The 25,888-nt window shown below is 46.4% G+C and overlaps 1 protein-coding gene across 5 annotated transcripts in view; it reads right to left on the reverse strand.

The window, feature by feature from the left end:
• Positions 1–25,888, reverse strand: part of GSE1 (Gse1 coiled-coil protein) — a 252,033-nt gene that overhangs the window by 17,342 nt on the left and 208,803 nt on the right. For 3 of the 5 annotated variants that reach the window (XM_056862203.1, XM_056862199.1, XM_056862201.1), the window contains exons 2-7: positions 25,264–25,482; positions 12,323–12,522; positions 3,254–3,444; positions 1,598–1,798; positions 571–762; positions 156–475 (exon numbers count right to left, since the gene is read on the reverse strand). In XM_056862203.1, the coding sequence (XP_056718181.1) occupies positions 156–475; positions 571–762; positions 1,598–1,798; positions 3,254–3,444; positions 12,323–12,522; positions 25,264–25,480 (1,321 nt within the window). In that variant the 5' untranslated portion in view covers positions 25,481–25,482. The remainder of the gene's footprint in view (positions 1–155; positions 476–570; positions 763–1,597; positions 1,799–3,253; positions 3,445–12,322; positions 12,523–25,263; positions 25,483–25,888) is intronic. The other 2 variants (XM_056862200.1, XM_056862202.1) reach the window with 2 other exon arrangements.

The following is a 25,888-nucleotide window of genomic DNA, read 5'->3' on the forward strand; positions in this document are numbered from 1 at the left end:
TATTCCTATGACCCACAAGTAGGCAGCTCAGATTTACTTAAGGCCTTATTTATGGGCAGGCCTATGGGCAGAATGTCAGATTTTTGTTGGCTGAGTCATATCCAGATAAATAGGTTTTCAAAGGAAAGCAGCTCTAAATGCTGCCTCAGGATTACCTGCTCGGTTTGGCGTTAGCTGTTCAGTCGGTTTGACACGTTCTTCTGGCAGATGGCTCCTCAGCCCGTGTAATTCTGACGACACAGGTAGGAAAGGGACCTCCATGGCTTTGACAATATTCTGTTCCTTCTCCCGGGCTCTCTCTCGCTGCTGCTCCAGCTCCCGTTCCCGTTCCCTTTCCCTCTCTTTTTCGCGTTCCCGTTCTAGCTCTTTCTCTCGCTCTCGTTCCCTCTCCCGCTCCCTCTCTCGCTCCCGGTCAGCTTCCCGTTCTCGTTCCTTCTCTCGTTCCCGCTGCCGCAATTCTTCATCCATTTGCAACCTTCAAAAACCAAAAGAACAGAGTTGATTAAGCAAACCCAAAGGGAGGCAAAAGTCAATTCCTCCATATTGCACTAAGTCAAGATATTCCTATACCTTTCTGCAGTCAAGCTGGAGATGCGTTCAGACTGAAGCGCAGAGAGAGATGAATGAGACAGTTCAGTGGGGTATCTCATTCCAGACAGGTGGAGGTGCATTGCTGATGGATGAAGGGGTGGGAGTGAACCAGGTGTTGGAATTGGATAGAAAGGGGAACGCAGAGCTGACAGGCAGTAGGAATCGTCCATTCTGGAAAAAAAGAGGTATAGTTAGTCTGAGCTTTGAGAAAGAAGACTGGAACCCCTCTTGGCCTTAAGACATAAACCCTTCATTTTTCCAAAATTTACAAAGGGAACTAAACACAAAAATAGGAGCTCCCACACACCAGTGAGCATTGTGCCTTCAGCTTTGGACATGAAGAATTACAGCTGTTTGTGGGAGATTTGGGCTTTGGACATGTATTGGGTGTGGGGCGTTCCCACCTACAGTGCTAACAGCCTGGGATGCTCCTGAAATCAGACCCCAAAGGCCTGTGAGCTTCAGCTTTGGGGAGATGGAAGGAGGGAAAAAATGTGAACAGAATAAATGCTTTCCTCCCCAACACATGCACAAATGCTACCAAAATTCAGATACAGAGTCTTGAACACATAGAAAATGCTACTCACACAGGACAAAAGGTGGTGACCATCTGAGGTTCCCCATGAATTCTCTTAAAGACATTTGGGCTTCAGGTCCTTTGCCAGATCTGAACCTTACACAGATGCAGCATGTTTTGCTGACCAGGTCACAGGAGAAGTGTGGCAGAGGCAGGCACAGCTCAACTCAGCTCCATTCAAGGAACAAATTAGAGGGCCAGCATTAGAAATCCTGCTGCTGCTTTAAGTGGCTGCCTGTTGTGCTTTACTGCAGCTGCACTAAAGCCCTCAGAGGATCCTCCATTGTGGGCCAAGCCTGCTACTTAGTAGTAGCTTCCAAAGGACACACTTGGGTAACTGCCTGAATTGCCTGGATTCAAATTCCGGCTCCCAAGAAAAGCAAGAGGTGGAGTGAAAAAGCAGCTGGACCAAAGGTCTGTAGCTCTTACCTGAACGCTGGGTGAGGAAAAGGATGGTGAGCCAGGTAACTGGGATGGTAGTATGCAGCGGCAGTGGCCGGATCAAGAGCAATGGGAGGCAAGGAGGACATGCGGAGCTCTTCAGCTGTATGATAAGGCCGGAAGCTCCGCAGATAGTCTTCTGTGACCGCACTGGGAGGCACCACATGGTGAACAGGCCGCTGCAAGCTGCTGGGTGGAAGAAAGAGACAAGCAGAGGTGGAACTCAGAACATTCACAACAATCAAGAGAGAAGAAGAAGAAGAGTTGGTTTTTATATGCCCACTTTCTCTACTACTTAAGGGAGAATCAAATCGGCTCACAATCACCTTCCCCTCCCCACAACAGACAAGCTGTGAGGTAGGTGGGGCTGAGAGAGCTGTGACTAGCCCAAGGACACCAGCTGGCTTTGTGTGTAGGAGTGGGGAAACAAATCCAGTTCACCAGATTAGCTTCTGCCGCTCATGTGGGGGAGTGGGAAATCAAACCCGGTTCTCCAGATCAGAGTCCACTGCTCCAAACCACCGCTCTTAACCATTACACCATGCTGGGAGACTGGGATGTACTCATTCAGCTCCTTGGGCCCTTCCAAGTGCCCAGCCCCTATGGACGGGCACACAGGACAGGAAAAAGTACAGTACTGCGCACACAAGCTGACGAGAAACAGTGTGTGTGTGTGTGTGGGGGGGTGCCACGTTTCGTGCTCCCTGTTTAGCACCGTAATCTGTGCTGCTGCACATTATGCTGCGCAGACAAATGACCAACAGCTGCAACTATCCCCCCACCATGCTCCAGCACAGAAAATATCTCATTACTCTGTGACCCTATTGTTGAGTTCGGTTTATTTCCAAGGTATTTAAAGACTGTATTCTCTGCCCATTCCAAACATTTAGCTCAGCATTAACAGCTGCTTGAACCCTGAAACAGCTATCCTTCTAAAGCAAGTCACTTTTTATTTATTTATTTACTTACTTCATTTATATCCCACCTTTCTCCCCAATGGGGATCTAAAGAACTGTACATCCTCCTCCTCTCCTCCATTTTTATCATCACAACAACCCTGTGAGGTAGGTTAGGCTGAGGGTGTGGGACTGGCCCAAGAAAACCCAGTGAGTTTCCATGGGATTTGAAACGGGATTTGAAACGGGATTTGAACCTGGGTCTCCCACATTCTAGTCTGGCACTCTAATCACTACATCGTATTGGCTCTCACACTCCTTGCAGAAGTATTGTATAAAAGCTAAAGTGCATTTGGGCATTCTTTGATTGCACAGAAAGGCCCTCTGAAAACCAGTCAGAGACCAGCTCTCAAGACACTCTTTGATCCAACAATGCCAAGCAGAACAATAAACAGTTTTCGCTCAGTTCCTTTTGTACAAAAATTTGTGTAACACCTTATATATTATAATGCCCAGAAATTGGTTGCACAAAATCTTGCACAAGCAAAAAAGCAAGCAGCAATATGATAAATCTGACTTAGCATGAACAGCTGCCACGATCTTTCACTTGCGTTGCTTGCACAAGAGGCTCTAGCACAAGTAGAAATTTTGTGCAGGATCCAATGTACTGTCACTCTGGGAAGGATCATCTCGCCATCGCACAACTGTCACTTCTTCCCTTTGTCCACAATTCTGCAGCATCACTTACTTAAGATGTGGGAAGCGGGAATCCTGAACAATGGAGTTCGGTGGGATCCCAAAGGAATAAGGGGTCCCGAGCAAGTGAGAAGGGACTGTTGGGCCACTGGCCTTCTCCTGGGGTAGTGGTGCCTCAGCAATCAGGCGGTCCCTGCTGCTGGCGCTGCTGTTTCCTCCGCTGCTCCGAGACCCAGCTTCTTGCTAAAACAGAAAAGGAAGACATCAACAATGACACTCCCACCGTGCCTCTCAGGAATACTGGACAGAGCACAGATGCGTCTGGCCAGATGCAAGTTCAGTTACTACCACTTGCTGAGGGAGATAAGCTACACACATTCTCTACTTTCCAATCATTCAGTAACAGAGCCTGAACTTGGGAAATCTTTCCCCCTGTTGCAATTTTTGTCATGGGTAGCATTCCTGCAAGCCAGATAAGGATAACAAGAATACTGATGTGATGGGCAGAAGTATTGTTGTGACTAAAAATAAACAAAACAGTAGTGGTTTTCATTTGCAAGGGATTTTACAATCCTTAGTAGGCTGGGATGGGATGATGGAAAGTGCCGTCAAGGCATGCTCAGGATTCAAGAAACATTAAATGGGTGTACAAAATAGGCCTCCTGCAGTTGACAGTGGTGCAGATCCTCTGGATTGGCCAGACATGGTTATAAATAGTGATCACTGCGGTCTTCTGCTCCCAGCTGGCCAACAGAGGAGCTGAAATCCCGCTTCCAGTTCTGTTTGGAGAAAGAAAGAAAGAAAGAAAGAAAGAAAGAAAGAAAGAAAGAAAGAAAGAAAGAAAGAAAGAAAGAAAGAAAGAAAGAAAGAAAGAAAGAAAGAAAGAAAGAAAGAAAGAAAGCAGAACTTTTCCCTTACTCCATAATACCAGAAGAACAGACAAGAGCAAGTATTTGTTCACACCGTTACTTCCACAAGATGGATGCTGGATTTAAAATGAACGCATGAAGCTGCCTTATACTGGCTCACACCTGTGGTACATCAAGGTCACTATTGGCTAATAAGATTGGCAGCGGCTTTCCAGGATCTCAAGCATCTACTGCCGGATCTTTTAACTGGAGATGGCAGGGATTGAGTCTGGGACCTTCCGCATGCCACTGAGCCCCTCCCTTTTAAAAAGGGTAAGACAGATTCATGGAGATAAGGTATATGAACGGCTACTGAACCTCATCAGCTAAATGGAACCTCCTTGTTCAGAGGCATCTCTCTCTCTCTCAATATCTATTGCTGGGGGACAAACATCAGGACATGATTCTTGCCTTCATGCTCTTCTTGGGGGCTTCACAGAGGCACATGGCAGACTACTGCTTGAAACAGGATGCTGCACTACGTAGAATCATAGAGTTGGAAGGGACCACCAGGGTCATCTAGTCCATCCCCCTGCACAATGCAGGAAATTCACAACTACCTCCCCCCACACCCCCAGTGACCTCTACTCCATGCCCAGAAGATGGCCAAGATGCCCTCCCTCTCATCATCTGCTTTAGGTCATAGAATCAGCATTGCTGACAGATGGCCATCCAGCCTCTGCTTAAAAACCTTCAGGGAAGGAGAGCTCACCACCTTCCAAGGAAGCCTGTTCCACTGAGGAACTGCTCTGTTAGAAAATACTTCCTAATGTCTAGACAGAAACTCTTTTGATTTAATTTCAACCTGTTGGTTCTGGTCCAACCTTCTGGGGCAACAGAAAACAACTCGGCACCCTCCTCTATATGACAGCCCTTCAAGTATTTGAACATGGTTATCATATCCCCTCTCAGTCTTCTCCTCTTCAGGCTAAACATACCCAGCTCCTTCAACCTTTCCTCATAGGACTTGGTCTCCAGACCCCTCACCATCTTTGTTGCCCTCTTCTGGACACGTTCCAGCTTGTCTACATCTAGACTTTCTGTCCGATCCAGCAGGGCCTTTCTTTGGCTCCAATGTGTGTTATCTGGGGGGCCAAGTTCTATCATGTATTAGAAATAGACATTTTGTATTAAGAGGAAAGAAACTGTCCTGTATTTGGATGAGAGGAAGCTCTCCTTGACTTTTCCACTTGGAAAAAAGGGACTCTGCTAGCTGTTCCTGGACTAAGCCTGGCATTATCTGGCATGGCAGCTGCTTTCATGCAATGTTGGGTATCCTGGCAATAGCAATGCATGTGTGAAGAGCAACAGAGGGCATTAGGAAGCTGGCACTGCCACTGGGGCAGAGCCGACCGGTCTGTGACCAGCCATTCTCTGAAGTGGCCAGTCCAAGCATCAGCTGTGCAGGCAGCTGCTTCCCTTTTTCTGTCATCGGTATTCTGGCAAAACACAGGAAGAAAACAGGGGGAGAGAGAAAGCAGCATCTGGTTTGGGAATCTCACGATGGCCTTGACTCCCAACATCTCTAGACTAAAGACAATCTGCCTGGGCAAACACCAGAAGGCTGCAGAAGCCATCTTAAAATGAGAATTTGTTGCAGCATTTTGAAGCAACTTCCACCTGTGGGGGCACCCACACCCACTCTACCTGATTCCATGTAGTAAGACAGTGGATAGCCCCAAGACGGCCAGCTCAAAGCCACAAGGATGAACTTCTCGAGGCCTCATTCCAAGCCCAAAGATTTAGAAGAGAATCTACCCAGACGGGGAGAAAAAGAGTCAGAAAATATGTTCCCCAGCTGCCTGAAGTCCACTCAGCTCAAGTGAAGATTTAGTTATGTATTTACTTCATTTCTACCCCACCTTTCTCTTCAATGGGGACTCAAGGTGGCTTACATCATTCTCTCCTCCATTTTGTCCTCACAATTACCCTGTGAAGTAGTTTAGACTGACAGGAGAAGGAGGAGAAGAGCAGCTGGTTTTTATACCCCAATTTTCTCTACCTTTAAGGAGTCTCAAACCGGCTTACAATCCACTTCCTCTCCCCACAACAGACACCTTGTGAGGTAGGTGGGACTGAGAGAGTTCAGAGAGCTGTGACTAGCCCCAGGACACCCAGCAGGCTTCATGTGTAGGAGTGGGGAATCAAACCCAGTTCACAAGATTAGAGTCTACTGCTCTTAACCACTACACCACGATGGCTCTTCCATGGCATTGAGTGGGGATTTGAACCTGGGTCTCCCAGATTCTAGTCTGATGCTCTTAACCACTACACCACACTGTCTCTGTCTAGTCCTTACCAGATGTCTAGTCCTTACCAGAGAAATATCTCTATTTCTTACATCAGCTCATTTAAATATGCACACATTTTAATTTGCACATTAACAGTTATGCCAAGCTTACAATAAGCAAGATTGGCATGACTATTAAAGTAGAACACAAACATGCCACCTCCATCGGTCTGATACACAGATGTTTTGGATTGCAAACCCTATGGTAGAATGATTTCTACTGTGTGCCAGTATGGTGTAGCGGTTAGAGTGTTGGACAAGGATCTGGGAGACTCCAGGTTCAAATCCCAACTCTGCCACTGAAGCTTGCTGGGTGACCTTGGACCAGTCACACAGACTCAGCCTAACTTGCCTCATAGGGTTGTTGTGAGGATAAGTGAATGATGGGTCCCCTGGCTAGAAAGGTGGAATATAAATGAAGTAAAATGAAAGGTGGAGTATAAATGAAGTAAAAAAATATGATTTCAACCCAACTATAGAAATATGGACAATGGAAAAAATCCCTACAGCTGATTCCAGGGGTCACTAGGCTAGCTCAAGGGTCTTTCATCCAAATATAAAGGGAGGTAAAGCAAAAAGGCAGGGTCTGAGCAAAGACTACGGAAAGAGTGTGGCTGAGCTGGGATTTGAACCAGTTCACCAAGCCCAAACACCACCCATTTCGTCATATCCAATCTCACTCACAGAAAAGGAAAGGTAGAAGGAGCTGGGTATGGTTAGCCTGAAGAGGAGAAGACCGAGAGGGGATACGATAACCATCTTCAAGTACTTGAAGGGCTGTCATATAGAGGAGGGTGCCGAGTTGTTTTCTGTTGCCCCAGAAGATCGGACCAGAACCAACGGGTTGAAATTAAATCAACAGAGTGAACAGAAGGGCACCCAGCAGTCTAAATGCACATCCGCGGGCACTCCGTCCAAGACAATACCCAGTGATAAAATATTAACCACCTGATGAGCCTGAATGGTTGACAAGGTCTTGTTTGATGGGCTTCTCCTTGCTTACATTTTGAAGGAAACTCCATGTGGTGAACCATTTCTCCCCAGAGGTGCCACATGGTTTCATGCCTGGCTGCTGGATGTTGACCAGTTAGGCCACACTCTGGCAAGGCGAGATATTAAGAATCCAGCAGGGGAAGCTTTTGCAGAGCCCACAAGTCACTTTGGTCTCTTTAATGCATAGTTCGCCTGGCAGGGAGCCAAGTGGTCCTTGAAAGCTCTCCCTGGCCCCTTTAAAAGGATAAAAACCTTCTAATGGCTTTGAGGGAGCAGCGGGAGGCCAGCTCTGCTCAGCGGCACCCTGGATGTGTGCCGAGGCAGAAAAACGGTTTACAAATGTCAAAAGGAGTCAAATCAGAGCCCAGACTCTTCCACTCTGCCTGTTCTTCTCATTCACTGGGTCCTCAAAGCATCTGCTCAACAGAACTAAGATCCTCCTTGGTGCAGTGAATGGAGTGTTGGATTCATACACACGAGACTTGAGTTCAAATCTCTGCTGCAAAGTTCATGAAACTTCAGTCCTCCCAGAGGTCCTTCACATCACCTACTTGCCTAGTCCCTTTAACTGGAGATGCTGCCGGGGATTGAACCTGGGACCTTCCGCATGCCAGGCAGATGCTCTACCACTGAGCCACTGCCCCTCCCCTCTGAAACAGCAGCAATGAAGTTACACAGTTTGAATTTGGACACAGGCACAGAGAACTTCATGTACCTTCATATAAACTGCAACTTAAGGCCTACTTCCAAAGCCAGAGGAGCCAGCTGTGTTTTGCATAGACCGTCCTTCCTAAGATGTACCATCCATCACTTTGTCATCGCAGAGTGACACCTTAAAACACACACACAGCAGATAAGGATTAAAGAGCTCTGTGCCAGGTGCCACAGGGAGAACCGCCTCTATCTGTCAAGTATATTTACTAAATACCACCACAACAAACACTCAGCGAGCAGCTGAGAGCTCCTCAAGACTTTCATAATCTCTTCAGAAGATACATCGGCCATAATTAATTCAAAGAGATGGGCCTGCTGATTGGAATTTTTAATGAGCAGGAACATCTGTTCGCTCTCAGAACGCTGCACGCGCCTGGAGCGCCGCGCATCCGGCCCTTTTCCACAGCTAGCGAGAAAGCCCTGACCTTCTCTGGATGCATTGGGGGGGGGGGGAGAGGACAACGGAAGACAGTGACAATGAAACAAGAACAAAATAGTTGAGCTCACAGAAAAAGGAGGCTGTGTTGAATGGGGGTCCCCCTTGACTTCTGCATCACAGAAAAAGGTCAGCGAAAGGGGGCTTGCTGAAATGTAGGGATGGTGTCTCCCCTGGTTTGTAAAGACTTGATTTGCATATGCACAAAGATCATGAAGATGGGTGGCAAGCATGCTGCGTGCGGCCCACGTATGCCAAGCCTGGCTGTAATGAGGGAGGAGAGGAGCGGAAGGGAAGGCAGCCCCATATTTTCTCCTGCCTTTAGATTTACTGGCTGCTTTGTTTCCAGAGCCATTAATCATCCTGGGAGGATACAGATGCCTATGGAGCCTGAAAAAGCACCGCAAATATAAATCCACTAGCCTTTTGATAGTGGCCATAAAATAAGCAGGTTAGTCAAGCATTTCATTGGAGGCACACAGGAAGCAAGAGCCAAACCCTCCACAGAAACCAGCATCAGCAAAGTGCTGAGACAACGTGCCTTTGAAGAAAGATGATATGGAATAATACTTCAGCATCTAACAACAAGGGGAGTGAAAAATGGGGGACAGGAGGTCTATCCTCTCTGCTGTATTTATGAGGGTGTTAGCGATGCGAAGCAGTCGATTTGTATGACCACATCGGTGAGGCTGAAGCATTGTTCATTTTAAAACACAAAAAAACCTTTCCCAGTTATATTTTAGCCTGTTTGGGCTCCAGTCGAGACTTCTTCACTTGCCAGTGAAGATAAGCTGTACTGGACTAGATAGATCACTGGCCCCAAATGGAACACAATACTTTTTGCATTCCTAAAACTACTTTGTTCTATGTCGAAAGGCACCTGCTCAAGAAAAGAGGATGGCAGTTCTGGGTGGCCTGTAAGAGCCAACCTGGCAACATATTTGATTTCCAGCAGCGGCTACAATGAAGAAAGGAGAGTGCGCTATGAGTTGGCCGGGGGGGAGGGGGGGAGAAGTGAGGGAAGGGGAAGATCCGTCATTCTCTGGTGATTAGTGTGCAATCTCTGTTAGTGAGACCACGGGACATGCCCTATTAGCTTTAAAATAGACAATTCTTCATTCTACTTGGCCTTTCAAAAGGCTCCATATTATCTCTGAAAAACGTGAACCTCTGATGGATTGGCGCCAGCAGCAAGCTGCCACTTTGATTTTAGCACTTCAGAGCTCCAAGCACCTTATCTCTCCTCCTCTATACGCCCCTATCTTATTTGGCCAAGTTGCTGCACTCTGTTCTCCCTATCCACCCAAAAAAGAATTAAAGCTTCAATTGAGGTTCTGTACTAGGATGGATAGGGCAGCATCATCTGTTGAGTCGGCCCTGGTTTCTCTCTACTCAGAGCGCTCCCTGGTGGCATTAGAGCTTCATTAATGCTAAACGGTTGGAGCAGAAATATTACTGCCTTTTCTCAAGGGCTGCAGAATATTCCAGAGGCAGCAGAGCGTTTTCTTCAAGCATGCTGGAGTTTGGCAGGAACGGTCAGGACCAAGCCCATTGAAAAGGGCAAACGCATCTGTAGGCTGCAGGGAAGTCCAACTGGGTTCGGGATACGTATACCAAACTCACGTACAAGAGTTCATTGGATATATGTTGACAGCTGCTTCAGAGGAAGAAGAAGAGCTGGCTTTTATATGCCGACTTTCTCTACCACTTAAGGAAGAATCAAACTGGCTTACAATCACCTTCCCTTCCTCTCCCCACAACAGACACCTTGTAAGATAGGTGGGGCTCACAAGGAAAACCATCATTGCAAACAGGGGGATACAAAAAAGGCTGGTCCTAAAATCAAAGGACCAAAGTGAATCCCAACCGGTGAAGAAATGAGCTTTAAAGTGCTAGGAGGAGCAAAGCACAAGGAAAGAGGCCTTTCTCTAATCCTGAGCAAGTGAGCTTGGACACTCCTGGGCCTCCTACAAAACACGTCCCCGTACACACACGTGAGAGGCCAAGGAGCTGCCAATTACACTGCTCAGGAGAAGGGAAAGGCCTAGTGCCTCTCCCCTCCTAGCACGTTAAAGTCCATTGCACTCAGAGGACACGACCATAATTACAACTCTGCCTCTGTGCACCACGCAGAGATGCAGAGTAATAAGCCATGCTTGGTTAAGCTGTTGTTTTTTTCTAAAGGTCATTTTAAAAAAGGAGGAGATCGCAATGGACATGAACATGGCTGGACGTATCACAGAGCAGGCTGGGAAAAACACAGCCTCTTCTCTCCAGCAGGAGCAGAGCTTGGGGTGTGTTGATGTGTGTGTGTTTCTCTCTGCTGGGGCATCAGCTGCACTTCTTCCAAGCATCAGGGGTCCTCCTTTCCCTTCCCCCTCCCTCCTTCTTCTTTGTGGTTTAATTAGTATTTCCAAGAGCTGAGATCCCGCTGGGAAGCCTGGGTAAAATACAAGGGGAGGATAACCACTAACAATGATTCTTAATTAGCAAATGCTTCCACTCCCTGCTGCCATCTGCATGTGAGTAAAGGGGAGAGAGACAGAGAGAGAGAAATGCTTGCAGCAAATGCAGCCAGGCTGCTTTGGCAACCGCAGCAATGGGCTCAAGAGGATGGCCCCTGTGTCAATTATAAGGGGGCATTTCCCCTCTCCTGATACTTCTGAATGTACTTGGCACTTGATTGATGTAGATGTGCTACAGATACAACATGACACTTTGTACCCTGAGATGTTAAGATACGCTGCCCTCACCCTGTGCAATCAATAAGCTCTTGCGGCTTGAAACCGGAAACAGAAAGCCTTTTGTGCTGAATTAAGGGCAATGCCCCCAACTCATTCAGCCTGATGTGTATTTGCATAGCTGTTTGAGAAGCTGCAGCAGAGAATGTTGGGATACCTGCAGAAGGAGCACTCTGGAACCTGCACTGATGTGATCCCGCAGCACTGTACCGAATTCGGTATCTTTTGCTGGATCTTGAGAGCCTCCTCAGCTATCCCACTTTCAATACCTGTCCTGCTCTGCCATTGCATCACACTCCAGCGTGATAAAGAAACTATGCAAATGAAGGCTAGAACTATGAAAATAGGCACAGAGTTGATTCTCAGAGCCTAGGTTCAACAGGAGGAGGGAGCATGGTTAGCGCCACCCTCATCCCTGCATGCGCTTCTTTACTTTCTCCCTTAGAAGTGAATGTCACCCATTCCTACAGCGAAAGAAAACTTCAGCATTTGTGTCTTCTGGTGTAGTGAAAGCTGAACCTGCCCGTCAGCTCTGCTGCTGGGTGGCCCAGCCCTCACAGCCAGGGATCCCCCATAGGGTGATGGTGTCTTCTGCATACACCATGTCCTCCATGAGTCCTGGCGGTATCCCCTCTACACATCTATCATAATGATAGTAATTTTGTTAATATACAATTGGCAATCTGGAACTTCCACTTGTGCATGCTCTTCTGTTGACACAGCTTGCATTCGCTGAGTTGGATCCAACCAGTTTTCCCACTGGTGAGAAAGGAAAGAAGGGGGTCCCCTTTGACCACCCCAAGTGGCTCTGCTGGGAGCCAAGTGAGACCGTGGAGAGCTGCTGCTGGTCTGAATAGGCAATACTGACTTGGATGGACTAAGGGTCTGATTCAGTAGAAGGCAGCTTTATATGTTAATTGTCAGTATCTGCCTATGGCAGCCTATTCCCATACTTTGGTTTGCTTTTCTCTTCTCCGTACCTTCCTCAAGCTGGTGAGAAGACAAACATATTGATGTGGGGTTGGGGTCTGTATGTTACCTGCCGTCCTTCACTTCTCCAGACGCCATTCACAGTTTTGGTGGGTGCAATGGTCACCACCGGAGGCGTGCTCGGTACGTTGTGCCCTCCTGGCGGGACGATGAGAGGCCCCATTGGTCCCCGTTTGGGTGTGCTTGCGGGGGAGCTGTGGTTAGTGGCTGGTGAGGAGACTGGAGACGACTCGCTGCTTATTGAAGAGCCTTCAAAGAGACGAAAGAGAGACGTTAGATGGGAAGTCTTTGTACAACTCCAGATCAATAGCCTGACCCCCAGCTTTCAAAGCAGATTCTGTGGTGACAAGTTCTCACTGCAGCTAACTGGGCCGAGCTTCAGACTCCAACCAAACACCTTCCCAAACATTCAGAGGAACCAACCCCCCCATCATTGTTTATCATCTTTGTAGTGTGCAGCAATTAGCCCCCTACCTGTCTCTCTCTGACTTGGCCACAGTGACCTGTGCAATGGTCACCTGAAGCTGCCTTCTACTGAATCAGACCCTTGGTCTATCAAAGTCAGTATTGTCTACTCAGACCGGCAGAGGCTCTCCAGGGTCTCAGGCAGGGGTCTTTCACATCACCTACTTGCCTAGTCCCTTTAACTGGAGATGCCGGGGATTGAACTTGGGACCTTCTGCATGCCAAGCAGATGCTCTACCACTGAGCCACAGCCCCTCCCCACTGTTGAAAAACATTTTCCAAATGGGAAATCTTACTACACCTGTACTGAAACAGTGGCAAAGCCACCAGAGGCAAGATAAAATGGCAGGTCCTGCTCAGCAGGCCATTGCTAAGACCCTACCATTCTCAAACTAGAAGGAAACTTCTCTACTTCTATTTTTTGATCAGACATAATAATACTTTTACTGCACACTTCCCCCACAATGAGCTTGCATTAAGTGTGCTAGATTCCTACTCAAAAATTTCCAAAAACAGTCACATATTAGCATTTGAGAAAGCCAAATAACCATGGGAGTGGCCTTGTGACATATGAAATGGTCAAACTCCCCTTCAGGTTACAGGTTGCAAGAACAGAGGTCAAAGAACAGAGGTCAAAGCAGGAAGTTAGCCAAGGACAAAGGGAAAACTGCAAAGCAATTACTTTCCTGAAAGGCTGATGGCGTGGAGATGCCCCTATAATACTATGGTATTAAAAAAGCCAATCCTGGATGCCACCCAACACAGATGTCTCTCTCTCAACATAAAACCTGGGGCGTGATGATTAGAAGCAGCAACTATGTTCTTTCAAGAAAATTTAGCAAAACCATCCAAAGCTGAGCCTGCGAAGTTTGCTGTGACTTAGGAACCATGCTCAAAGATGGACATTTGGGTAAACAGAACAACCCTCTCTTAACTCTTGGGCATGGCTTTGCTGCTATTTGCATAATACATCTGTATTTTAAATTATACCCTCCCTAGGGATGCTGCTATTTGCAAGGGAAAAACAGAGCCACAGGAATTGAATTAAGAGTGCTGTGCATACAGAAAACAGTGGCTGGAGCAGAAATACAAATAGGATGCTAACTAGGGCATCCTTATGACAGTGTCCTTGTGCTCCTCAATGCAAACAGTGACCATGAAAAACCATCAAGAGAAGGGCATGTTTATGTGTGCACAAGCATCAAGCATTCAAATCAAATGACAGACGTTTTTTAAAGCAATTTCCTGATGGCGACACAGTGGCCGTGAACTGACTATCTGACGGTTTTGTCGCGTTTTTGATCATGACCCTCCACACACTTTCATCTTCGAACTTTTCAGGACACTCTAAATTGCAGTCTCTGAAGAAGTGCTGAATCAGCCGAAGGGGAACACTGTAGTACATGACGGTTGAATTTACTATGGTTGAAAGCAGGTTGAATTTACTATGTCATGGTCAAGTAATCATGGTTGGACAATGCTTAAGCATGGAAGCACTAACTTGACTGGGCTCAACCAGTAGTTTACAGAAGCTGTTAAGTTGCATGGAACTCTGTAACAGGCAAAAGGAGCGTTTAGCACACAGAAACGTGTGGCCAGGACTAAACACACCCTTCTAAGAACTCAGTGTGGGTCAAAGTTACCTAGAATCATAGCATCATAGGAAGGTACCACCAAGATCATCTAGTCCAACCCCCTTCACAATGCAGGAAATTCACAACCTGCAGGAACCACTCACAAGGAATAATAAAAACACAGCACCCTATTGGTGTACATAACATTAAGCCAAAAAAAAAAAAAAAGTCCCCTCTCCCTAGGCTTACAATCTGTCTAGCTTGCCTTCTGCCCACAGAAACAGCAGCAAGAAACATAAAAATGGACACGTTAGAGCACATTTCACCCTTTTGTGCTCCAAATATTAATTTCCCTTGCTGTAATGGTTCTATGAAACTCAGAACACCGGCAATGTCTTTAGACTAAGAATGGTGTGGCTAAATATGCTCTCTCCAAGTCCATGTCTCCATTGGGGAGGCAGGCAATGAAAAATACCCTGAGCAAGAGGGAAGAGGAGGAGAAATCAGGGGATGTATAGAAAAACGTGACAAAGGAGGGCAGGAGACGGCGCCACCAGCTACAATACCTCATTAATTATTCCTAGGTTATTGCGCATTACTTTAATTCTCGAGAGCAGCAGCACGGATGCTGCTCGCGACAAAGGAAGCCTCCGATATGGATTTGACACCCACTGAAGTCTATCTTGTCAGCACGAGGCCGACAACAATTAGCAGGCTTAATCCCCTCTGAGCTGGGAAGCCATTACTCACCACACGAGAGCCTTATCAATCAATACCATCACAAAGAGCCGGGCAATTAATGAAGCTAAAGTCTTACTTCAGAACCCTTAATTCTCACTGTGTGGCTTTAAAATGGGAGGGTTTTGTGATCGTTATAATTAACTGGCGGTATTCAGCCAGGAGTTAGTCAATGAAACTAATCTGGCTTGGAGATGACAAGAAGACGCAGTGTGACAGTATCACCTTTGTTGTCTGACCTCCTGCTTCCCGCTCAGTGATAGCAGATTAGCAGGCAAGGCTGACAGGCAAAGGTAATTAACAGCTGAGACCCTGACGAACTATGGGGGGGAGGGGGGAAGAGAAAGGGCCCGGCTAGGATCTGAACCCACTGAAGCTGACAAATCAGCAGATGAGGCTTCAGGGCTTTGCGACTTCTGCGAGCTTTGCCTGTTGGAAAGGGACCCGCTCCTTGATCGAAAAGGAAGGGGGCAATTCCAAGTTGACAGCTGAGAATGGGCTCAGGGACCAGGGTGTGTGTGCGCCTGGCAGCCTGGTTACTGTATACAGCTCTAGTTTACCAAAATGATTCATTTCTAAAATCTGTTTTGTTGCTACAGACTAACACGGCTGTCCATCTAGTACTTCTAAAGAAAGATAACAGGGCTCAAGCCAGACAGGATGCCATGCCATGCCATGCCATTTGACCTGGAACATCTCCCAAAGTCCTGGGTACATGGGAGCTGGCCAAGCTAACTCTGGGTACTTCCAGGAAAAGGAATTTTTGATTCAGGACCTCTCCAACTTGCAAGCCATGTGACACATGCAACCTCCTTGCTTGTCTATATAGCAGATGTTATCGGAGATAATGAACTCACACACACACACACACACACACAGGTGAGAGCAGCAAGTCATGTCTGCAGGTGCCACTCTTTCCTGCATGTCCTCTTTTGAGCTGTCAGGAACCTTTCAGCAATATCCACTTTCATCAGCTCCTTCCTTTGAGCAAAGAGCCATCAAGACCCCACGACTCAGGAGACCAGAGCAGGTCCCACATTAAGCCTGTCCAACGTCTGGCAAAGCAGAAATATTTGCCTCTGCAAATTCTGAACCTCACCACAAGGGTCCCACAAGGAGCTGCTTTCTGATCATAACCAATAGGATTAAAAGCCTAATCTGCTATGAAGTCATTTGCACATTAAATGTGGTTGTTACACTGGTGCCCGCTTTGTCTCTGAACCAGGTTTTTACAGTCCCATTTTACAGAATGTAACAGAGGCCAAAAGACATCTTGCTACAGCTCTAATTATGGTTAGAGTAGAGAAAATAACAGCCCTGAAGTTTTTGCTGAAGTTTGTTTCTGCACAAAACCATGATATTTGAACATTGCTTACAGAGCTGCACAGCTCTAGCCAGGGTTTGCAGCTTGCTCTCATGCATTCCTGCATTGTGCAGGGGGTTTGACTAGATGACCCTTGGGGTGCCTTCCAGCTTTATGTTTCTATATTTCTATGTTTACCCTCCTCCCTTCCCCAGCAATCTAATGGTGCTTTAACTGCCGAATTACAGATTCTCAAGTCAAAATTCATAGTTTAAAACGTGCACACTTCTAACCTGCTGATGCTTCTTGTTCTCAGATTAGCTTACAATTTTTTTAAAAAAACCAGCATTTAAGGATCTCTGTTTTCCCCCTCGAACAAGTAATTTTTCAGCTTATACAACCAGTACACAGGGCTGAAATCCAGCCCCCCTGCCCTGTATTCTCATTTTTCCTGGAGGCCAATTTCTTTTTTGTACATTCCTCTTCAACACCACCAGCAGCAGCCTCCCACACAGACACACAAAAATCACTTTGAACTCTGCATCAAATCTTAGAGTTCCTAGAACTCAATTAACATCCATTTGATATCAATAAATATGTTAAGCAGCTTCCTGTTTCTGGAAGGTCCCGGCTCTCGGCTGGCACACACAACACACACACAAACACACACATCTTTTCCTGCTGCTTCGGCTATGTGGCTTTCTTTCCTTTTGAGATGAAACAGAATGAAGCTGCAAGAGAAAGCCATTGCCACTCTAATTCCTGCTGGGCATGGCACCCCTGGTTAGTTCTTGTTTTCTTCCCACTCAAAGTCATATTTCACATTGAGTAACACCATTGACAAGGAGAGGCAAAATCCGCCTCAAAAGGCTCAGGCAGTTCTTTCCTGCTCAACCTGGACCAGAACTGAAGGCTTTTTAGCTTCTTTAGCAAATCTGCAAGTAAATCTGGCACTTGTGACAATGAAGACGAAGCTGTGTTAGATAAAAGCAGACAGATGTGGTACATACCATAATTCCTTCTTCCTCTGCTTGCACATGTAATTGTGGCCTAGGCTATTCTCTCCTCTCTTCTCCCCTACCCCACCTACTTGCGAAAAACAAATTCCTGAGTTTACAAGTTGTCTTACTGCTGAGACATACTGTGGAACTGTTTAGCCCAGAACTCAACCTGGGATCCTCTGCATGTAAAGAACATGCTCTGCCGCTGAGTGTGCATGCCCTGTCTCTCTCTACTTCTCAAAAGTCCAATACTGCAGCTACCCATTACTTTCACTAAATAGCCATATTCAAAATGAAATCAAAGGCCAAAAGGTGCCTCAAAGGGTATCAACAATTCCTAATAAGATTTGGGCTACTGAGTAATCTCTTTGAAATTGGGGTAAGTAAACTGTAAGTAACTGCTCTAGCAGACTCTGGCGGGTGGATTTCATGCTTCCACAATAATCTTAGAACACAAGGGAGCGTGGCAGACACATTCAGATCATATTATCTCTGGACAAAATGCTTGGAAAACCGTATCTAAATCTTTAATGTGTGGGCAAGTCGCAAACAGTTTAGCTTTACCTACAACCACCAAAGCTGGACACACAAAGCTGCCCTGCATACTGACTAATGAACATCTCTCTTGGCTATGAAGACCACATTCCTTTTGTACTGACTCATTTTACCCTCTGTTCTTGCTCCCTCCCCTGAGACCTTCACAGTATTCATAATCTTATGCTAAGCATCTCCAAGATGATCCATCTCGAAAAGCCAGGCAGGCAGATAACTATGAAGATGGAAAAGGGATTTTTTTTGCAATCAAATTATACAGCAGTTAAAGCTAAATCAACGGAGAAGAAAAACCCACCACAGCTTTTCATTATCAACCAAATTTTGCTGGGGCAGATATTTGTATATAGCTTGCAAGGGGAAATTACTGCATCTGTGAGAAGAAACCGGAGCTGGAGAGAAGATTCAAGCATCAGGAAATCAATGTCAAAATACACTAATGTCGCTTTTGATGGGCTAAGCAGCAATCCGCGGGAGAGAAGAATGGAAAAGAAAAAACTCACAGTGGAGAAAATTGGGGGTGGGGAGGAAGGATAGATGGAAGGGTGAAGCATCTTCTAATCTATAGCATTTCCCAAATTGATTTTCCTTTCACATGGAGGGGAAGGGGAGGCTGTTCCCATTGTCCAGATTGGATACTTCGGTGATTAACGTCCTCTGCAGAAAGGATGGGCAATTTCCACCACAATAATACATTCTCTGCCTCTTTTCGCTCTGCTCTCTGCTCAGAACATTTTAGTGCCTTATTAGACTGGCCTGTTTTACCCTTAATTTATCCGAGCTCCTCAAAACGCTCCGTGTCTTTTCTCTGCAACCTGCACCACTTTCCTGGACTGAGTGCCCAGAACCAGGCTGCAACCCTGGACATGTTGAGGCATCAATAAAAGAGTGCATTTCCTTTACTTAGGAGTAAGCCCAGAGCTGGGGTTAAGAGGAGGGCCTTCCAAATCAGAGGGTTCAGTTTCCACGCAGGCTTAAGTCCTGACATCTTCCGCATGAGAAATGTACGAACTGTTTTGAACTATTCTGTCCTTCTTTCTCAATAAGACTGGCAGCAGCAACCCACCTAGCCAGTAATTATTTTGTTCCTGGAAGCTTCCAAGTTGTTCCCTGGATGCTGAACACAGCTATTTGCCCACCGAGGAATACAAGCTTGCTCACCTGCATGCACGCACCAACACCGACATGTAGCCAGTCTTAATCAATTCACTCGCCTCTGCTCCAATTTAGACAATTACTGTGCAACACTTAAACTTCAGTTTAAAGAAAATACTTTCTGAAAGGAACAAACATGGCAGAATAACAAAGCAGCTACCATGAGCTGCTCTGTGCCAAAACTTTTTCCAGAACTCATCACAGCCAAGCTCATGGTGGATCTGTGATGGGGTCAGGGAGCCATCTGCTTCCTGGTGGTCCTACTCATACAAGCTGTAGCATCAAATGTGGAGGAAAAGGCCTTGAGTGAAACTGCTGGCATCTCGAGGAGGGGCTGTGGCTCAGTGGTAGAGCATCTGCTTGGCATGCAGAAGGTCCCAGGTTCAATCCCTGGCATCTCAGGCAGAGGTGAAAGACCCTCTGCCTGAGACCCTGGAGAGCCGCTGCCGGTCAGAGTCGACAATACTGACTTTGATGGACCAAGGGTCTGATTCAGTAAAGGCAGCTTCATGTATACAGATGCAAGCTATGGTTCCCTAGGAACTCAGTAAGGAACCAATCTTCTCCTTCCTTTCTGGAGCACATGAGAGAATTTCAGAAAAAAAATAGCTTGTGTTTCATAGATTACAGCAAATCCTTTGACTGTGTGGATCGTGTAAAGCTATGGCTGGTTTTAAAGGACATGGGTGCGCCACAGCATCTCATTGTTTTGATGCGCGACCTGTACTCTGGGCAAGAAGCTACTGTTAGGACAGAATATGGAGGAACAGAATGGTTTCCAACTGGCAACGGTGTCCAACAAAAATGTATTTTATCTCCCTATCTATTCAATCTATATGCAGAACATATCACAAGGAAAACTGGATTAGATTAGATTGAGGAGGAGTGAAAATTGGGGGGAAGAACATTAACAATTTGAGATATGCCAATGATATCACATTACTGGCAGAAAATAGTGAAGATTTGAAACGACTACTGGTGAAAGTTAAAGAAGAAAGTGCCAAAGCAGGACTACAGCTGAACATCAAGAAAACAGAAGTAATGACTACTGGGGAATTACTTAACTGTAAGGTTGACAATCCTGACCTGGATGGCCCAGGCTAGCCTGATCTCCTCAGATCTCAGAAGCTAAGCAGGGTCAGCCCTGGTTAGTATTTGAATGGGAGACCACCAAGGAATACCAGGGCTGCTGTGCAGAGGAAGGCACTGGCAAACCACCTCTGTTAGTCTCTTGCCATGAAAACCCCAAAAGGGGTCGCCATAAGTCGGCTGCGACTTGATGGCACTTTACACACACACAAGGTTGACAATGAGAAAATCGAAATTGTTCAAGACTTTCTATTCCTTGGCTCCATCATCAACAAAAGGGAGAGTGAACCATGAAATCAGGAAAGTGAGACCGAGAAGGGCAGCCATGAAGGAGCTAGAAAAGATTCTTAAATGTAAGGATGTGTCACTGGCAACCATGATCATGTTAATTCATGCCATAACATTCCCTATTATTATGTATGGGTGTGAAATTGGACAATGAAAAATGCTGACAGGAAGAAAGTACATTCCTTTGTAATGTGGGGTTGGAGAAAAGTTTTATGGATACTGCGGACCGGCAAAAAGACAAATCAGTGGGTTCTAGATCAAATCAAGCCTGAACTCTCCCTAGAAGCTAAAATGACCAAACTGAGGCTATCGTCCTTTGGTTACGTTATGAGAAGACAAGAGTCACCGGAAAGACAATCATGCTAAGAAAGGCAGCAGGAAAAGAGGAAGACCCAGCATGAAATAGTTTGTAAGACCTGAGCAAGGCCCCCAGTTTATAAGACCTGAGCAAGGCTGCTAACGATAGGACATTTTGGTGGACAACGATTCATAGGGTCGTCGTGAGTCAGAAGCGATTTGACGGTATATAACACATACATACATACACACACACACACACAAGCCAACTCTTAGCTACTGAATCTTTAGGAAAGGCAAACCCTCAGGATATAGTAATCAAAACGTCTAACTGGCAACAGCTGCAGGAGGATCAAGCCTTCACAGAAAAGAGGAAGTGGTTCCAACCATCTTGAAGAAGGCAGTTGTGAGACCTATTTTTAGGAAGCCCACCTTGGATCCTCAACATTTAAACAATTATAGTTCAGTTATAAATAGCCCTCTTTTCAGCAAAGTGCTCAAGTGAGTGATGGTGGTACAGCTCCAAGCATTCTGGGAATGGACTATCTAGATCCATTTCAATCTGGCATCTGACCCAGTTTTGGGAATGAGATTGTCCAGGCTACCCAGACTAACAATTTGTATAAAGGAACAGAGAGGGGAAGTAAGATCCTGTAGATTCTTCTGGACCTCTTGAAGTATGTCATTCAGCTCAGCCAGCCAACTGAACAGATGTCAGGGACACCATGCTCTGGTCATTCTGTACTTATCTTGATGGCTTGTTCCAGAAGGTGGTGACAGCTGCTTGGCCCCATAGCACTGGAAAAACTAGGTCCCACTGATAACTTTTTCTGTACCCAATATGTTCTTTAGTACATACAAGCACTGGGAGAGTTGTCATCAATATGCAAATAAGACACAACTCTATTCCCACCCCCCTTTCACTAGAGTCAGGTAGATCAGTGGATATCCTGAACCATTGTCTAGAACCAGTAATGGGCTGGATGAGGGCCAATAAACTGAAACTCAATCCAGATAAGAGTGAGGTATTGGCTGGTAACAAGGACAGTTGGGGTGTGAAGGGTCTCTCTGTTCTGGTTGGGGTTGCACTCATGGAGTGAGCAGGTTTTCAGCAGTGTGTGTGCACGCACACGCTTTTAAATATGGGACTGCTGACAAAAATGCAAATCTCCTCTGCAGCAGAGTGCCTTTTGCCAGCTTTGATTATGGAAGAGAAGAAGAAGAGTTGGTTTTTATTCTCTGCTTTTCTCTACTGTCAGGAGTCTCAAAGTGACTGGCAATTGCCTTCCCTGCACCCCCCCCCCCCATAAAACAGGTACCTTTTGAGGTAGGTGAGCCTGAGAGAATTCTGAAACTGTGACTAGCACAAGGTCACCCAGCATGCTTCATGTGTAGGAATGGGGAATAGAACCCGGTTCTCCAGATTAGAGTCTGCTGCTCTTAACCACTATGCCACGCTGGCTCTCCTTAAGGACCACTACTTGTCCCTTCTTTTAAAGGCATGCTTTGCCGCTGTTATGCACGCGCCGATTATACACCCAAGTTGGACATCCAAGGGTTTTTTTACTACTTTTTGAGCACAACAGTGTTGTTAATGAGAGCAATAAGTGATAAGTAAACTGTGTTAATAGTTTCAAAGGGTAGCTGTGTTGGTCTACAGTAGAACAGCTAGATTCGAGTCTAGTAGCACCTTAGAGACCAACAAGATTTTTGGGGTATGAGCTTTGAAAGTCAAAGTTCCCTTCATCAGAGACAAGACGTGTCTGATGAAGAGAGCTTTGACTCTCAAAAGCTCATACTCCACTGGCTCAGTGGCAGAGCATCTGCTTGGCATGCAGAAGGTCCCAGGTTCAATCCCTGGCATCTCCAGTTAAAGGGACCAGGCAAGGAGGTGATGTGAAAGATCTCTGCCTGAGACCCTGGAGAGCCACTGCCGGTAGGAGTAGACAATACTGACTTTGATGGACCAAGGGTCTGATTCAGTAGAAGGCAGTTTCATGTGTTCATGTGTTCTTGTTGGTCTCTGAGGTGCTACTGGACTCAAATCTAGCCAAATGGTGTTAAAATAGCGAACAGTCTTGTGGCGCCTGACAGACTAATGGATTTATTTATTGTGGCAGAAACGTCCCCGAGCCAGAGCCTGCTTTGTCAAATGCACTTGAAGCTGTATTAAATTATCTTAAATTTGCACCCCAGAAATCCAAGCTCAGGTTCAAACAGTCCTCTCTAACGTGGGACTGCTTCTTTCCTGCCTCTTCTCAGAGCAGTTGGACAGCCTTTGCTGTCAGGGCTTACAGATGCAAGGCAGGCAATCATTTCAGTGAAAAGGAAATAAAGCCCAGGGCTTGGTACGCCTTGCTGTTCCTGTCTGCGCTAGCAAAAAGCCCGCCATCCCCCCATCCCACCCTCCTCTTCTGCTACAACCAGGCCTCCTTCTGCTGCTCCACTAATTCCTACCTCCACCTCCTCCTGCTGGCTCCGAGGCGCTCGCCTTCAGCCGGGCTCCTGTTAAATAGCCCATTAAAGAGAAAAAATATTCAGATGTGCATTTCACCATACTGGCACCCAGCAGCCGCTGACTTTGTTATTTAGCGGGGGAGCGTCGGATGGTGAAAGAACACATTTAGGAGCCTTAGGAAAAATAAAATTTCAATGAAGCATGGCAGCGGCGATGAGCCCTATTTGCAGGAGAAAAGGACGGATTCTTTCCCGCGCTCGTTCTCGCTCCAGACTTTCTCTCAGGGTACGGCAAATGATATGGCATTTGGATTACTCTGTCTGAATTGAATTTTTAAACTGCCCCCTCGAGACACAATGCTGAGGAAAGACATTAGCCCGTCAAGCGGCAGGGGGAGAACAAAATCCGACAGCTAAAAATAAAACGAGCGCTTTAGCGGAAAGAAGAAGGGAGGGTGTCGGGGTTGGCCGTGGACAGAAGCAGGCTGACCACAGGAGCTACCAGGCCATTACCCAGTAGGTTTGGCGCTTGCAGAATGCCAAGCCCCAGGCCTGTTCTGCTCATCCTCCCCTCTTTCACAAAAAGCATGTCAGGCATTTCCCAGCACTTATCTGGGGATTGAGACCCTTAAACCTTTACCTTCTTCCAGCATTAAGATGCAGCTAAATCCCTCTCCCGTTCAGATACAAAAGACAGAAAACAGGCTTTGGAAACCATAAAGGTAGGAGGAAAACCCATTGTGCTTTATCTAATGAAGGGCAAGCTTTTGTAGGCGAGGGGGGGGCTAAAGAAGTGGGCACAAACAGCACCATATCACAGGACAGGATGTGAATGATGCCACCTTTTGGTGGGTGGTTTTCTGAAAAAGATAACATGAAAAACTACCAGTCTGGAGACTTGCCCTAAAATGGGGAACAGAGACAACAGAACTTGAAAAGAAGGAGCCGAAACCTCTGATAACAGAATGAAGCCACAGTGCTTGATATCTGGGCCAGCCTCTCTCTCTGCCTCCATTTATCAACCCACTGCACCTTCATCTGACAAATCCACCCACAAGGTCAACTCCTTGAGCAAAAGCATTTTCTTCCTTCCTTACTGCAAACTGAATCTCCCAGCTTGATTTCAATTCCTCACTTGACAATCTTTGACCCATTTTTTCCCCACCCATGTCTTGACCATTGTCAACTCTTGACTCTCCTAATCCTCCGGGCAGGGATTATGTCATTTGTACGTTTTGACAAACACTGGAAAAAGCCACAGGGCTTTGTGAAAGAGGAGGAGAATACGTCTGTGGAAGGGCTTGGAGTTCCAAGCGTCTGAGTGGGGAAATACCTAATATCCAGCTCTCTTTGCTGTTAGTTTAGCAGAAGCCATTCTGACAGCTATCTGAAAGCTCATCTTGTGTGGCTAGTGTCATGAAAAAATATCAGTCATTAGCAGATCAGGGAGCAAAACGGATTTACATTCTGGATGGGAGGGGCTAGTAACCCAGAGCATTCTGACTGGTTTAAATACATGATTTTAACAAAAAACAGTGTCCAACTGAAATGGCAAGTTAAAATGCATGACACTTTATAATGCATGTGCAAAACCCACTTGGCTTGCATGCATGAACGTGTTCATTTTTCTTGATGTATACATTTTTGTCAGATTAGCGTTCTTTCTGGTTCTGGACTCTCATCAAATCTGGATTGTGGCGCTCTTTTAATTATCTTTAAGCTGCACTTCTCAATGGACAACTTTTGGGTTTTTAGCATTTTAGGTGCATTGTGTGTTCCGCTATTCGTTTTTGCATATAAATTATGTAATATGTATTTATTTTTAAAAGGGAAGAAGAATTAAGGCTTATGAGAGTCATAAAAGACAGGAAAACAAACTTAAAATTGGGTTCACGGGGGGGGGGAGGCGTGTTAGTAGTCCAAGTCAGATAATCCAAGGCGCTGAGCCACTGAACTCCAGAGCCAGGACCCCTCCCTGTTTGCTGCTGTGTCCCTCCTTAGCACCTCCCCGTGGCATCCCCTCTGCTTCAGGGTCAAGGGGCCGGATGCCCACCTCCTCCCTCACTCTTACCTCTGGGTTCCTCAGCCTGTTTGGCAAGCTTGCGCAGGGCGGCAGCAAAGCTGGAAGAGGGCGCGGACTGGACTGACAAATTGCTGTTGGCTGCCGGGCTGCCACTGGGCACAAGGGAGCCATTGAGAGGAGAAGGGGTCAGGGGGCTGACGGTGGCGGTGGTCCGGGTCGCTGTTGAAAGCATTCCTAGAGAAGGTGACTTTGGCTCATGGCTCATGCCTGAAACAATGAAAAGAAGAATCCATGTCACTGGGAGAGAAGGAGTCAGTCATGTCATCCCAGAGTCAAACTTGGCATTGAAGACACAAGCAGGGGTTAACGGCTTGAATGGGACCAGGGCAAGGGGAGAGACCACCATTTTTACTACCCAGACCCCTTAGCAAGTACCTACCAGGGGCCCCCAATTGCTTCATAAGGGCAGCTAGGAAAATGTAGCTCAATATGAGCAGTAATAACGTCAGGCCCCGTTTAATTGAAGGCAAAGGGCAGCTATACAGAAAAGGAGGGAGGAAAGTGGAACAGGAATGGTAGGAGAGTTATTAGTCCTGCCCAGGCTCATCCATATGACATCTAGGGTACCGTACAATCTCTCGATTCGGCCAGGGCAAGATTCCCACTACTCTAC

The sequence above is a fragment of the Euleptes europaea genome, chromosome 17 (assembly GCF_029931775.1).
Source record: "Euleptes europaea isolate rEulEur1 chromosome 17, rEulEur1.hap1, whole genome shotgun sequence".
NCBI classification, from domain to species: Eukaryota; Metazoa; Chordata; class Lepidosauria; order Squamata; family Sphaerodactylidae; genus Euleptes; species Euleptes europaea.